The following is a 15,486-nucleotide window of genomic DNA, read 5'->3' on the forward strand; positions in this document are numbered from 1 at the left end:
CTTCCCTCCAGTGAATCCTCATGAAGTTGACCACGCCCCCTTCTATTAGGAGATCTTGCCCTTTCTCGAGCTTGTCGTTCATCCACAACATCCAGCTAAGGAAACGATCTAATACATAATTGAAACTAAATACTAATTTGACTAGGAAACTACCAGCTAACTAGGAAAGTAATAACTACAGCTAATGAGTTTTAATCGGGTTTCTTTGATTTCCCCACGTTTTCGTTATTTAGTAGGATTCATAAATTACGGGGTCTCTTCCCAAACCTCCTAATTTGCATCATAGAAACTCGAAGGAAAAAACAAAATGGTAATTGGCGAGGAAAATGCCCAAATACCTGAAGGATCGAACATACTGAAGGTCGTAGATATGGACCCGTAACTTAACATCTCAAACTAAACCTCCCTCAAACCAACTCTACAGCCTGCAACAAGACTGAAAACAACAACCCCCATCAACCTTTTAAACTTGCATCCATCTTAATTGATAGGTTATGAATCCTAGAGAGCATAATCATATACCTATTCAAATACCTTCACAGAAAAGCAGCTACACACATTTGTTAAAATACATTGTCTGTAAGAAGATACTTCCAACAACAGAAAAATCCCCCCGCCCTAAAATGAATGCCTTTTAGGATGACAAAAAAAAATACACTGGAAAATTTGGTTCTACCTGATTAAAATTCCATCCCCAATGTGACAATAGAGCATAATACAACCTGAAAAATTGGATAATATAGCAAATTTCTCATCTTCGTTCACTCTTATCAACCAAACAGGTTTAGTTTTTAGTGAAAAATCTTGTAGAATCAGAAACACAGAGTCAAACGAAAAAAGAAGCAAATTCTTCAACTTTATTTTCTAAACCTTCCTCCATTTCAAAATTCTTCATTTTCTTGGAATTCCCACTTAATTTTACCTCAAAATTGATTTCAAGGTAACGAAAAAAGGTAAAAAATTTCCTTGATGCTCCACTACAAAGCTGAAAATAGAGTGTCTTTAACCTTGTTGTAGAAAGGGTAAGCTTCGTACTGGTAAAGAACAATGTCCCGAGGTATCAATTTCTCCGTCAGCAATGCTTCCTTAGCGTGCACCTCTTGCATCAAAGAGGAATTTGTGACGGAGAAAAGCACAGTGCCAGCAACACTGCGCACGATGCAGGGGTTTGATATTCCAAAATGATAAGTTATTCCCTGAGAGAAACTCTGAGAATTTGAGGCTGCGAAAATAGCTCGGCTCCGGACGGTTAGTTGGTTTTAGAAAAATTTATTGTTCCAAATTAGTTACATTTTATTAATTAATTAATTAATTAATTTAAAAAAATATATATAAACAAATAAATAAAACTTATAATCTATAAAAAATGATAAGAATATTTCTATATAGAATTTTTTTCTTCTAATTATATATATTTTTTCTTTAAAATAAACTCATGACATAACTAATATAATATTGTTAATTATTCTTTGAGCATCATAAAATTTCTCATTAATGAACTCTCGCTCTTTAGAGTTTTATGGGTGTTTTTATAAATGATTAGGGATTGAGCTTAAAAATTAAACATGTTTTTGGTGCTTAATATATGGATGAAGGGAAAAAAAAATTGGGTCAACTTAGTCCATATTAATATTAATTTATTTATACTACTAAGATAATAATAATAAAAAAAGGATGAAGAGTTATATCCTACAATAATTGTTAAAGGTTATAACTCTTCCTCTTATAAATATATATGTTAATAATAACAAACAATAACAAAAAAAGTAAGAGGATTAAATATATATAAAAAAACATATTTTGTGTCAAAAAACAAAAGTAATTGTTATATGCAAACTTGAAAAGTAATTGTCATGCATTATTTACAGTGGATATACTGCCTACCGGATATTTGCTTGGTTTTGATGCAATTCAAAAACAAGAGTCCACTAGATGTGTTGAAACACAATTGATTCTATATATAATCTATATTGCAAGATTTTTCGACAGAGATAAGTCTTGCCAAGTGGCGTACCTCTAGGATGGAAGACCAGGGTTCGATTTCCACAAATGTTATATTTTTGTTGAATAAAAACTAAACATTTAAATGTCGGATTTGTCGCGTGTGGGGTATCGCCTCAGCATAACAGCTCTTTACCACTAGGCTGTTGCTTGGTTTTTTGTACAATAAGAAACATATATTTTATATACCGGAGTTTGCGTACAGTTGATAAAATAAATAATTGAAACTGCTTCTGTCAAGAATCGAACTTGGTTGGCCAAGTGAAAAGTAAGAACCTTACACGCCTACCACTGGAATACTATGTATTTTCTACGTGTATGTACATTAATAATAAAATTGTCTATTAATGATCTAATTAATGATGTGCCATTAATTATTTATAATCTATATTAATGGCGTGCCATTAATTATTTGTGCGATTCTGTTCAAATGAATCATCTATTGATTGACATGCATGTATTGAGATTTTTTTTTAATTAATATAAATTTTTTGAGAGCTTGCGTGGAACTTAATTAATTTTACAGGTCCTAAAATTAATAACTATGTAAGCTTTTAGTGGACTTGAGGTTTGTGGGACTCGAACTGGTGATCTTTAGGAAACAAATTCAGAACCTGACCAGTTGAGATACATCCCTTGTAATTAGAAAATTATTTTTTTAATTATACTAGCTTGAGTTTTTTTTCTCTCCATTAAAGGGAAAAACTTTGTTACCACAACAATAATGTTGGACTAGAGCTAAGAATATTTGAGAGTGTGATTGCGGTTGCTTTTTAAAGTGCTTTTCATTCCAAAACACATTAAAATAATATATTTTTTTATTTTTTTAAAAGTATTTTTGACATCAGCACTTGATGATCAAAAAACATTAAAAACATATTAATTTTAAAAAAATAAAATAAATTTTTTTTTTTAAAAAAAATAAATTTTGATCACAGTGTCAAATACAGTCTTATCATGGGATCCAGAAGTCAGTAGTATAGCATGTGGGGGTGGTCGGTGTATAACAAGTATATATTTTTTGACCCACGGTGTTATTTGAGGTTAAAAAACTCTATTACTACAATAATTAATGTGAAGGTATAATGTCTTACTAGAGCTTTTATTGTGGGATTCAGAATTCCAATAGTATCCCTTAAAAGAGAAAGCATGCCAGGTGGCCGATGTACAACAAGGGTATTATCGGCATAAAAGACGAACGCACGCTATAAATACAGAGTACCCCATCGTCGTACTTCCCAATTACTGATAGCCAAAAGCGTTGGGAGGCATCGCCGTCTAAAAAACCCTAGACTCAAGTCCTCTAGCGCGAGTTGGTTCGATTTGATTCGGGTTTTTTCTGCTGGATTTCTAGCAAATCGAAGAAACAAAAGCGATTTTATTTATTTGTTAATACCCCTTTGATCTTGGGTGGGTAATTCTAGTTACAGATCCAGATCCATTAACCAATGTCTCGGTGCTTCCCTTACCCGCCTCCGGGCTACTACCGGATCGAGTCGATTAAGGTTTGTTGGGCAAGTTTGATTTTTGCGTCTAATGCTCGACTTGCTTTCGTTGCAAAACTGCACTTGTAATTGTGTTCTAAATGCTTGCTAGCCTTCTTCGGCCTCAAGACTTGACCTATAGACTTTAGGGTTTTATCACTTAATTCAACTAATTAAGTTAAGTAATTAATCCATGTCTAGATATTGCAATCTTGATTCTTCCGCAATCCTATTCTTGATTGGGTTTTTTTGCATGTGTCATTAGGGGTTTGAATATAAAGAATCGTAAGAAAATTGGTAGAAATATTACTCCTGGAAAGTCAATTTTTAGGATGTGGGATGAATTCAAGAAAGCAAAGCAAAACAATTTAGTATGGAGTCGAATCTTGAGGATGAAGCCCATGAATTGACAAGTGATTTAACCTCTTGCAATGAATTTTAACGTATAATGTCTTAGCTTCCTGTTTCTTGACATAAATTTGGCAAGTGTTCATTTTGTGGGAAGATTTTGTAATTCGTGAGTTGGGTAATTCATACTACTTTGATCCTGGCCATCTATTCTAAAATTGTTCTTATGGTACATAAAAGATCCAAAAGGAAAAGGAGCTTTCTGTAACAGAAAGCTATAGAGAGGCAAAGAAGGAGAAGAAAGGAAGGAGGCAGAGGAAAGAAAACAGTAACCAAACTGGTTATTACGGGGTTAAGTCTCAGCAAGAGGGGAAAGGAAGGCTTCCAAAGGAAAAAAGGGAAGAAGCTGAAAAGAGTGGTCTTACTGAAGAACACAATGAGCCCGTATGCCTTCAAAATGTTTGCTATTTGTCTGATGATGGCATTCGGAGCAACAAGAGGAGGAAACTGGACTCCTCAACAACTACTGATGACAAACCTCGTGAGTTTTGCTCATTTCTTCGTTGATTGGTATATTTAATTGGTCTTGTTATTTCTCGCCGGCTTGTTTAATTTTCAAGTTGTTGTTATCATCATCAATCAGGCAATGTCTTTCGCATTCGGCTGCCCTTGACAAGGCATAAAGAGCCAGATGTGTCTCTCAATAGTAAAGGGTTGTGCTCTACTTCGGGTGGGGCAGATTCTGTTTCTGGGCAGAGTGAAATTGTCCGTTTATCTGATCAAGAAACTGTCAACTCAAAGGCTGGGGAACTTGCATCTCCACCAGAAAATATACCTTGCAGTTCAGTTTCAGATAAGTTGGAGAGCTCTGTTTCCGAAACTTCTTGGTTCAGATTTCATGATCGCAAGACGTTGAAAGCTGACTCACAATACAAAGGTTTAGTTGAGGATTGGGTTCCACCACCTCTTCAGTTTGAGCTTAAAGATTCTGACGATGAAGAGTGGCTTTTTGGGACCTTAAAGCAAGAAAGGCATGGAAACAAGAGACTAAACGCACGCCATGATATCTCGTGTCGTGAAAGTTCTACTCTGTGGCCACGAGCACATTACTTGCCCGAGTCTGATGTTTACGCTTTACCGTATACAATTCCATTTTGATGTGAAGCATCCGTTAATGGAGCCAATTTTGAATTTGTAGTGCAGATTTTACTATTGACATGATAGACAGGTTTAGAGCAGCCAGCGTGTACAACTTGTAAATGAATGTAATTCTTTTTTGTTCTTTGTTATGTACAACAGGTTTAGAGCAGCCAAGTGGATGTTACCCGCTCAGAATGTAATTCTTTGTTATCCTGTCAGAAACATTCTGTCTTTGAACATTTTTTGATGCCCTGGATCTTTTTAATATTTTCGTTGATTGAATTATCCATTGATTAAATAAAGAAAACATTTTTCCTTCAATACCGAAAGATTGAATTTCAGTCACCGAGCATAGATCTGGGTTGATTATGCAATGTCACGGTGCTTCCAGTGCCTTTGGGCTGCCTGACCGAATCTTGAAGTTTTGAAAATTGACACTTCTTTTAGTCTTTGCCAAGTGATGTTCCTGTTCTAAATTTGTTATTTCGGCACACAAAAGCTCCAAAGGGAGAGTGTCGAAACGGAAAAGCGTAAAGGGAGAGAAGGACAGGAGAAAAAGCTGAAAAGAGCGATCTTACTGAGGAAGACAAGCAGCCTGTGTCTTCTCAGAGCCTTTGCTACTTGTCTGATGGTGGGAAATCTCATGGTGAGTTTGTGCAATTGATTGGAAGCGCGAGTCTTACCATTTCGTGCTGGCATTTTGTAATCTTTCAGCTGTTATGATGATCAATCAGGTACCATCATTCGTATACAGCTGGCATTGAGAAGGCATAGAGGGCCTGATGCGTCTGTTGATGGGGAAGGGGTAGGGTTGCTCTCTACTATGGGAAAGCGGATTCTTTCTCAGGAGCATCAAATTATTGAAACTTCTTCGGGGTCTAGAATGTATGATGATAAGAGGCGGAAAGCAGAATCACTTTACCAAGGTTTGATTGCGAATTTAAAGGAATTTTTTTTTCATTTTGAGCTAAACAATCCTGATTTTGGGACACAACAAAGCAAGAAGCATGGGTGCCAAAGATTGAAAGTTTGCCGTGATGTCTCATGTCATGCTGAATCTACGTCAAGGCTGCGTTCACAGTACCTGCCCGAGGCTGATGTTTAGGAAAACACTTAGAGCATGGCCAAGAACTTGTAAGACGTTCATGGTGCCCAGTGCTTTTTTTGTTAAGGTGTCCATGAATGACCCTCTGTTGGGCACTGTTAGTGTCAATGCGGGAATTGCGATAAAAGGGGCTAGAAGCTGAGTGAGCCACTGTAATGTTTTTGTATTTCTTCTACATCTAATGCAATTTCCTTTCTATTCTTTTTACAATCTTGTGTTCATTTTCAACCATTGTATAAAATTCTTTCTTTTGCAAATCTAACACATGCCCATATACGGTCAATCTTATGGACAGTTTAAAGCCATATAAATCTTCAAATATAATCAAACCATTGGATCATTCCCAGAACATGTGCTGTTCCAGTTAAACCAAAATTCGGTTCTGCTTAGCTCCTTTTGGAACCAGTTTGAATTCTGCTGCCACCCGTTGGTGACTATCATCCTCCCAAACCATTCTTAAGCCTCGATAAACACTCCCTTACTCACTTCACATGAATCTTCCAAATGTTTTTCACAAGTTCTTTTTAATATAGGCCATTAAGTTCCACAGTGCAAACTGAGATTGGTAGTGAATGGGAATGGGATCTTTCTCATTGAAAAAATAGAAGAAAGAATGAAAAAAATGCTGTATGCAACAAAAGTCTCTTATTTTGGTGCAAACTGAGATCGGTAGTGAAATCCATTACGGCGAACTCACTGTGTATTTCAGTCGTCAACAACCAACCCTCTACTTCACATCCTATATGCCACCTTTTGGTTGCATCGGAACCAAGCAAGAAGGGAATGCAGCAAAATGATCAACCCTGCGATTCTTTCAGGTAGTCTCTCAACATAGAGCGGCTCTTTCGTCCTGCCCTACTTGGCGTAGTGACATCAACTCTACTTAATGATGCAGTATCAACACTACTATGTGATGCATCATCATCATTTAATTGCAGAAATGAAGTCTCCAGCCCTGGTTTGCAGCCAAAATCCAGGAAAAGGTCATCAAGTTCCTCATCACTTGACTTTTTTAAATCATTAGCATAGCTGTTCACCCATTCTCCTTCGTCTTTTTCACCTCTTAATAGCTCAAGTATCTGGAGCAGGGATGATTGAAATGAAAGTCCTTGTTAGCTTGAACTCAAATGTTATCAAAGAGAATTGAACCAAGTTAAGCTTCTAATATTTAATTGGCATGGCCAAACAATCTTTAAATTCAAATTTTTCTTGTCCACTGTTAGTCAAAACAAATTCTAGAGAAGCCTGTAGCAAGGTCTTGGCAATTTAGCTCGAAGCGTTGGTGATGTTTATGGATTCTTAAACCAAAACCGCATGTGATTTACAGGTTATTTTAACTAGGAAGAGATCGCAATTGTAACAGTCCTATATCGCTGTTTAGTACCTGGCTAATTTTAGGACGTAATCTAGCTGTTTGTCTGACACAGAGTGTTGCTGCAAGAACCATTCTTTGCATTTGAACAACGTCAAAGTTTCCATTCGTCTTTGGATCCAGCAAAGCTTTTAGATTCCCACTCTCTAATAACGGTGTTGCCTGCATTAGGTTATTCATCAATTTTGTTAGGTCATCCATTGAAACAGTGGTTTTGGGGAACTAAGAAGCAAGAACATCACTAAGATCAGCAACCAGTGAAGAGAGAGTGGGAAAACTCTTACCCACTTAATCAGGCTCTCCTGTCCTTTCAGATCTTTGGAAATGATTGGTTTCTTTCCTGTTAACAATTCAAGGAGAACTATGCCAAAGGAGTACACATCAATTTTGTCACTGACCCTCCCATTCATGAAATATTCAGGAGCTATATAACCAAAAGTTCCAACAACATCACTATGTATTGCATATGCTGAATCAGCAGGTCCCCATATGGCAAGCCCAAAATCAGATAACTGCATAGATAGAATTAGAACAGCATCAAGATTACGGTGCTTGGAATAAATTTTGCCTTGAAAAGTTGTTTTGATGTGCAACAATTTGTTTGCAATAGTACCTGTGGCTGAAAATCTTTTGATAGGAGAATGTTCGAAGATTTAACATCTCTGTGAATAACAGGCCGAGAGCATTCGTTGTGAAGATGATTTAGAGCCTCGGCAATCGCAATAGCCACTTTGAACCTCACTTTCCATGGCAATACAGACTTCCTTCTCTTACCTGCATCACCATTGACACTCGAATAACTACACTTATTCCTGCATCATGTCTAAAGAAGCAACCTAGATGCTCAAAGATACTTGCCTTGTAGTCTCTCATCTAAGCTCCCCTGGGATAAGAAATCATAGACCAGAATTAAATGGTTATCCTCGACGCATATGCCAATTAGAGGTGTAATGTGCTTATGCTTTAACGAAGACATGATATCTATTTCCAAGGAGAAGTCACTCCATGCTTCCTTGTACTGTTTTAGAATCTTCACTGCCACTTGCTTACCTCCAGGGAGATATCCTTTATATACGTTGCTACACCCTCCCTCTCCGACGAAGTTCTCTGTTGTAGAAAACAAATTCATATCAACAAAACAATTTGTCAAATAAATGAATCTACAACTCCTTGCCTTATCTAGTTGTGCTATTAGAAAAGAGAATTGAACCTGAGGAGAATTGACGAGTTGCTCTCTTCAGCTCCTCATAACCAAACTGTTTGCAGCCAGACGTGCACACTTTAAAGAAACAGTCCATCTTCTTTGGCAGCTTCATTGGCGCTGCTAAGCAAGCCCCCATATTCTTATCCTTGTAACCACGCATCTTGTTTTCAACATAGCTCTCTACTTCTTTGGAAACAAAATCAATTTGAAATTTCGTAGTTGCTTCTTCAGATCGATCGGTTAGACTCGAAACCCATTGAACCACTGAAAATTTTTCAGCCTGAGATTCTTGAAAAGATTCTAAAGATGCAGAAGTTTTTACACGGAGAAGAGGCCAGCCAGGCCCTGATCGTGTGGAGTTTTTGGTAAGTACATAATCTGGATGTGAAGAAACTTCCGGCTTAAAGCCAAATCTCGCATCTTCTCCATTGCTGCTGCCATCTCTTGACCGATTTTCAGAGGTATGAAACAATTGGATAACAGTCCCTTCAATCTTGCATTCCTTGACAATAGAATAATCTGTTTTGAGATTAGAAGGAATCTTCATTTCATTTGAATTCCTTTCGACCAGTGACATATTCCCTACTTCCGAATTTCTCAACGTGTCCAGAGCTGAACGATTGGTTCTTGGAAGAAGAGGCCAACCAAGCTCTGACTCAGGCAGCGCTCTTCTGATTACAGAAATTGATCTAAAAGTAACTTTTGCCTTGTAACCATTGCTGTCTTTCAAGTAAGCACTGTCATCTCTTGATACCTCTTCAATTCTTCGAAATGTGCAAGATGTGATTTCATTAACATCAGGCACCCTTTCTTCTCTTAAACCGGCATGGTTTGTATCAAGACAAGGCTTAGGATTTAACTTGAAACCTGCAAAATATGATCGAAATCAGAGTCTCTTTTTTTACAACTTCTACTAAAAATTTTCCAGAATTAAATGTGATGAATTAATCAAACCTCCCATCAGTTTAATTAAATCCCCTTTGAGCATTATTTTCGCCTCTTGAGCAGCCCAGACAACGATAGTTGCAGGCAAGTGATTGGCAAAAAACTTATCCCATGAACGCCTGTTCCTGAAAGATATTTAAATACAAAATCAGAAAGAAACTCAAGAACTCAACCACTTTCTTTTGTAGAATTTCCATCTCAACTCACCCGGGAGAGTTTCCTGGGTTTAGTTCCACTGACAGAGCTGCACAACGCTTTACCGCTTTCTTCAAAACCTTCTGGATAGAGCATGAACTTGAAACAGGACTAACCCTTTTCACCAATCCCTTATAGCATCGTGAACAGTCTTTTGTGCCTAAGCTGTCTTGAAAATCATTATCTTGAGAAGAATACACGAGTAGCGAAGAAGAAAATCAGGAACAGTTCAAAGAGTTAAACCAGTTAGTATTCAAGATTGAAAAAACACATAGACTTTGCTTGTAATTAATACCTGAACTGGTGAGCACCTGATGCACAAATTTGGCACCTTCAGAGAGATCACAGTTGAGACACTCTGCACAAGAATTGCCTATCAGGTTTCCATAAAAAACCTGTTCCATTTTCTTCAAATCTTCTGCTAAAATTCCCTCAAGAACGCTTAATTCTCCTTTCATTGCGTTCAAGCCTCTCTGGTCCAACCTTAATCTCCAACCTCCGCTAGCATTCATTTTAAGCATGTTTCACATTTCTGCCATTTATGACCATCAGCAATAACACTAGTCCCATATACAGCCCGCCATTACTATTCGCCCCATAGATAGAATATTACATTCTTTTTTTATGAATTCAAACAACAACCAACAGAAAGATAACAATAAGGAAACAACAAGGTAAAAACCACAAACAATTCTAAAGAAACATCTTAGTCATTGATTATATGATTACGAACGCTAAAAAGTGTGACCATAAAGGTAGAGAAGCCCATATGATAAAATGGTTGAATCTTTAAAAACATGGACAAGTAGACACGGGACCTTTGCTTGATGTCGAAAATTTGACTATGTTCTTTGTTTTTATCAAAGCTTACCAAACATTCTTAAATTATATGGACATCAAGACAAAAGATTGCCCGTCACTAGAAGAAAGTTTAGCTTAGCTTCACCGAAATTAAAAGAGAAATAAAAGGTAAAGTCTGCACGTCTCATTCATTTTTTAATACAAGTCCAACAATCTTCAGTTTTTGACCAAAGTCTACCAAACAAGCAAACCAAAGTCTTTGTGTGTTTTGTCTATGAATATCCTCCTTTGACCTGGTCCCAGTTTGGATAATTTTCTTTTCTTTCTTTTTTTGGTTTTTTTTTTGGGATAATCTTATGATTGCATTTTATTTGTCAAAGGTTAAGAAGGTTAAGGATTAATTCCTTAGCTTTTAATTTCTTTTCAGTAAACTTGTTTTTTAAAGTGTTTTTGAAATATTTTTTTACTTAAAAAATATTAAATTAATATTTTAGGTGTTTTTTATATAATTTTAATGTGTTAATATAAAAAATATAAATATAAAAAATATTATTTCTAGAATTTTCAATTAAAAAATAATTTATAAAAACACACATTAACAACACACAAGTTAGAAAAACTTTAGAGATATAGGTAATTTTTTTAAAGGGTGGGGGGTTTCTTGTACCTTGAGCCTTTTACTGTTTTATTCACATCATCATTCTTCTGTGATTTTTTTATAAAAAAATAATGCTTGCACTGATCATTGAGCCACACTAATATTCATTATTTATTTTTTAAAATTATATTTATTTTAAATTTTAAAAAATCTATTGAAATTGCCATTATACCTAATTTATTATATACAAATCAAACGTCATTAACATTTCACTCTTCAAGTAGTTTCTTACAGCTTTAACATTTAAACCTCGAATACTTAATTTAATTTAACTCTAACAAGAAAAAAAATCTAAATTGAACACGTGAATAAAACAAGCGACGCGTCGCTATATCTTAGATATCAACCATGACACGTCGTTTATTTAGGTAAAACTCAATTTTGTAGATCACATGTTCCCCAGTATCAAACGACAGGGTCGTTATCCGAGGTCCTAAAGCAGAGCGACATGTCACCCGTTAGCCTTAGATGGGTTGTTTGATTTAATGAGAAAAATCTCACATTTTCCCTTCTCAATTTAATTTGTAGGAATTGTTTAATAACTTCAATGTACTTTTTTGTTTCTGCTAAGAATAGATGCGTTCGAAGATAATCATACCAACTTCTAAGTTTTCTCTAACTTTACATTCAGAGATAAACAACGAAGAAAACAATCAATATACAAATTAATTAGTTAATCATCATTTAAAATTACATTTAAACATTTACCGAATTTTAATAATAAAATTAAACTATCATTATGGAGTTTTTTAGAAAAATATTTTTATTTATTTATTATAATGTTTATTAGTTTTTTTTCTATTTAAAATGAATATTTCTCCTAGTTTATTTTTTCTACTCAATATTATTAATATTTTTCTAGTTTTCATTTTATTTTATATAGATGGTTATAATAGTTTCTTGGCAAGTGAAGATATGAATAAAAGTGAAGACATGAATCAATAAAAATTAAATATTTTTGTTGTCTTTCTATATTTATGTTTTTCTTAGAGTTTTGACATGTAACCCACTCATTTATTTTTTACTCTTGTCTACGTTAATTGATATCAGAGCTCACGATCTTTAATAGTTATTTTATTTTATTATGTGCTGCAGAACAACCATAACTAGAAAAGATTGTAGAATAAGATGTGCATGTATAAGATGTGCATGTATAGGAGATGATGAAGATATTTCCCTTTTAAAAAGATCATTAAAGATCTAATGTGTTGTTTATGTTTGTGTCAGTTGTTATCACTCAAAATATTAGTGGTGAGACCCATAATAAAACACCTGGACAAGAATGTTGTTTTAGGGGGTCAATGATGGGTTAACTTGCGAAAACAATGTTAAGGAATCATAACCAAATGATCCAAGTGGAGAATATTTTTTAATTACATACTAAATTTAATGAGTTCCTTCTAACTTGAGACACTGATGTAGGTACTTTTTAAGAAAAAATATATTTTCCTATTCTTCTATTTTTTATTTTTTATTCTTTATTATGACATTTTTTCTATTTTAATATAATATTTCTCCTAGTTTATTTTTTATTCAATATTATTAGAGTTTTTTAGTTTTTTTTTATATAAAAAATTGTAATAACTTTTGGGCAAGTGAAAATATAAATAAATAAAAATTAAATATTTTAATTGTCTTTCTATACTTATAATATTTTTTATTTTTAAAAATTTTAATTAGTAACAAATCTCTTTATTGTTCACTCTCATTTACATTAATATTCTATACATCATATATATGCTTAAAGTATATTGATTTTTTTAGCCATGTCACAATATGTGGGCGCCCGCCTTATGCCAATTACCAAGTGAAGTGAATTATTTCTCTTAGGTCATGTTTGTTTTCCGGAAAATAGTTTTCGGGAAATCATTTTCCAAACTTTCCTGTGTTTGTTTGCCATTAGAAAAAGTGATCAACGGAAAACACTTTCCGGTCAAAGAAAAATTTGACTTGGTTTCCAGGAAAGCATAGTTATTAAACCCGGTTTGGAAATTAACCCGGTCAAAGGGCCGGGTCCCGGGTTTTATGGGTCAACCCGGGTCAACCCATAAAACCCAGGTTATTTTGTGGAACCCGATGTTAATCTACCCTATTGTTTTATGCAGAGAGAGAAATGACTTCTAATCTCATCACCATCACCTCACAAACACAAAGTTCATCTACCCTCTCTGTTCCTTCACTTTCCCATGCTTTAAAACTTAAAAACATCACACAAATCCTCTCTTCCCCTGTAAATTCCCGTGGTTCATCTATCCTCTCTCTTTTACATCTTTCCCCTCACAAAGTTAAAGACTTGTTGACAGTAATAAAGCCTGTGGTGCTGGTACTGCTACAGTGCTACATGTTGCCTCTTTCTCTCAGTGTTAATAAAGCCTACTAGATGCTAAACATGGATTCCAGAAAGTGGAGCCGACTTAGGATCCAAATACGTTCAAATCAAGTTCCAATCTGGATAAAAGAAAGAAGAGGATGAGAATCACGGCGGAGAGCTACTACCACTGGGAAGAAAAAAGCTTTTAGTACATGATTCCCCGCTCTTAGTCATCGCTCTGTGAAGGAGTGGGTGAATAAACATCCGGCAAAGGCTCGTCGGTTTTGTTTTGGAAGACAATAATGCTTGTCTTTAAACAGACAAAAAAAAAGAGGTCGATCCACCACAAAGGGACGTATTCGACCCTGTTTTGAAGCAAAGCAAGGAAAGGTCTCAAGATCTCCAAACCCAGATCAACTTGCAAATTGCAATCATCTTAAGCAGATCCAACTTCAAAACGCCGGGTCTCGCCCGGGTTCGCCCGGGTCATGGGTCGACCCGCCGGGTTGACCGGGTTTTGCCGGGTTGTTGCACTGGCCGGTCTTTTAACAAACCCGAACCGGTCCAGCCACCGGGTTGACCGGGTCCCGGGTCAACCCGCCGGGCCGGTCCGGGTTTAATAACTGTGCAGGAAAGTGTTTTTCCTTTTGACTGTGTTTGTTTTCTGGAAAGTGGTTTCCGGGAAATCACTTTCCAAACTTTCATGTATTTGTTTGCCATTAGAAAAGTTGATTAACGGAAAACACTTTCCAGTCAAAGAAAAATTTGGCTTGGTTTCCAGGAAAGTGTTTTTCCTTTTGGCTGTGTTTGTTTTCTGGAAAGTGGTTTCCGGAAAATCACTTTCCAAACTTTCATGTATTTGTTTGCCATTAGAAAAGTTGGTCAACGAAAAACACTTTCCAGTCAAAGAAAAATTTGGCTTGGTTTTCAGGAAAGTGTTATCCTGAAAATTTGGGCGGAAAACACTTTCCGGAAGTTGTGAAAAATTTAGAAATGTCATTATTTGCTGATTATATTAAATTTGATCCTCAAACTTTTGATTGCTGTATATATTTTGTTTTGAATATTTATTTTTTAATTTCATCTCTTAAAATTTATTTTTTATATTAACTTTGATCCTTATTTTTATAATTGCTATTTGCTTTTTCCTTATTATTTTTTATTGAAATATTTTATCTATCAAATTTGGTCCTCATTCTTTTGATTGTTACTTATTTTATTTGAAATAATTTATGAAATGTTAATTATTATTATTTTAATTTCTTCATCTTTTAAATTTTTTATTTTTTATTTAATCTCTATTATTTTGATTATTATTTATTTTATCTGAGATAATTCATGAAATTATATTTTTTTTCAATTTCATTCCCATTCAACTTTTTAATTTGTAAGATTTGTTCCTCATTATTTTAATAAACTTGAAAAAAATAAAATATTAATAAGTTATTTTCCAGCTCATTTTCCATAACATAACCAAACACTGGAAAGTGTTTTCCAACTTATTTTTCATTACACTACCAAATATCGGAAAATACTTTCCCGAAATTCACTTTCCCAAAATTCACTTTCCCCGGAATTCATTTTCCAAAAAAAAACTAATTTTCAGTAAACAAACAAGGCCTTAATACCGTATGTGATTCTGAAAGAATATTACAGGCCAAACCCACATTTGTTTAAAGAGAAAAGTAGGCCTAAGCAATGAGGCTCATCCATAACCTAACCCATTATCCCCCAGCATCTTTTCCTTAAAATTACGCTCGCAGCCCTCCGAGCTCTATAAAAAAAAAAACACATTATTATTATTAACATTAATTCAACATATACAAAAAAGCCTTCACATTTTACTATAAGCAATGAACATTTCATTTTAATCCTCTAATTTTTTAAATATATATATTTTTTAATTTTAAACTTAGTTTTTT

At 34.9% G+C, this 15,486-nt stretch overlaps 2 protein-coding genes across 2 annotated transcripts; one reads left to right on the forward strand and one right to left on the reverse strand.

Annotated features, from left to right (window-relative positions):
• Positions 1-3,237: 3,237 nt before the first annotated feature.
• On the forward strand, positions 3,238-5,294 carry LOC7490631 (uncharacterized). Its single transcript, XM_006386106.3, has 3 exons — positions 3,238-3,506; positions 4,074-4,374; positions 4,477-5,294. Exons 1-3 carry the CDS (start codon positions 3,450-3,452, stop codon positions 4,989-4,991), a joined length of 873 nt encoding a protein of 290 aa, XP_006386168.2. The 5' UTR covers positions 3,238-3,449; the 3' UTR covers positions 4,992-5,294.
• A 1,282-nt stretch (positions 5,295-6,576) lies between these two features.
• LOC7490632 (protein kinase STUNTED) lies at positions 6,577-10,572 on the reverse strand. The gene is made up of 9 exons (XM_024594358.2): positions 10,090-10,572; positions 9,807-9,978; positions 9,609-9,724; positions 8,661-9,521; positions 8,309-8,557; positions 8,064-8,224; positions 7,735-7,962; positions 7,463-7,612; positions 6,577-7,157 (listed from the first exon to the last, which is right to left on the reverse strand). Exons 1-9 carry the CDS (start codon positions 10,313-10,315, stop codon positions 6,876-6,878), a joined length of 2,445 nt encoding a protein of 814 aa, XP_024450126.2. The 5' UTR covers positions 10,316-10,572; the 3' UTR covers positions 6,577-6,875.
• Positions 10,573-15,486: the final 4,914 nt, after the last annotated feature.

This window comes from Populus trichocarpa, chromosome 2 (assembly GCF_000002775.5).
Source record: "Populus trichocarpa isolate Nisqually-1 chromosome 2, P.trichocarpa_v4.1, whole genome shotgun sequence".
Classification (NCBI taxonomy): Eukaryota; Viridiplantae; Streptophyta; class Magnoliopsida; order Malpighiales; family Salicaceae; genus Populus; species Populus trichocarpa.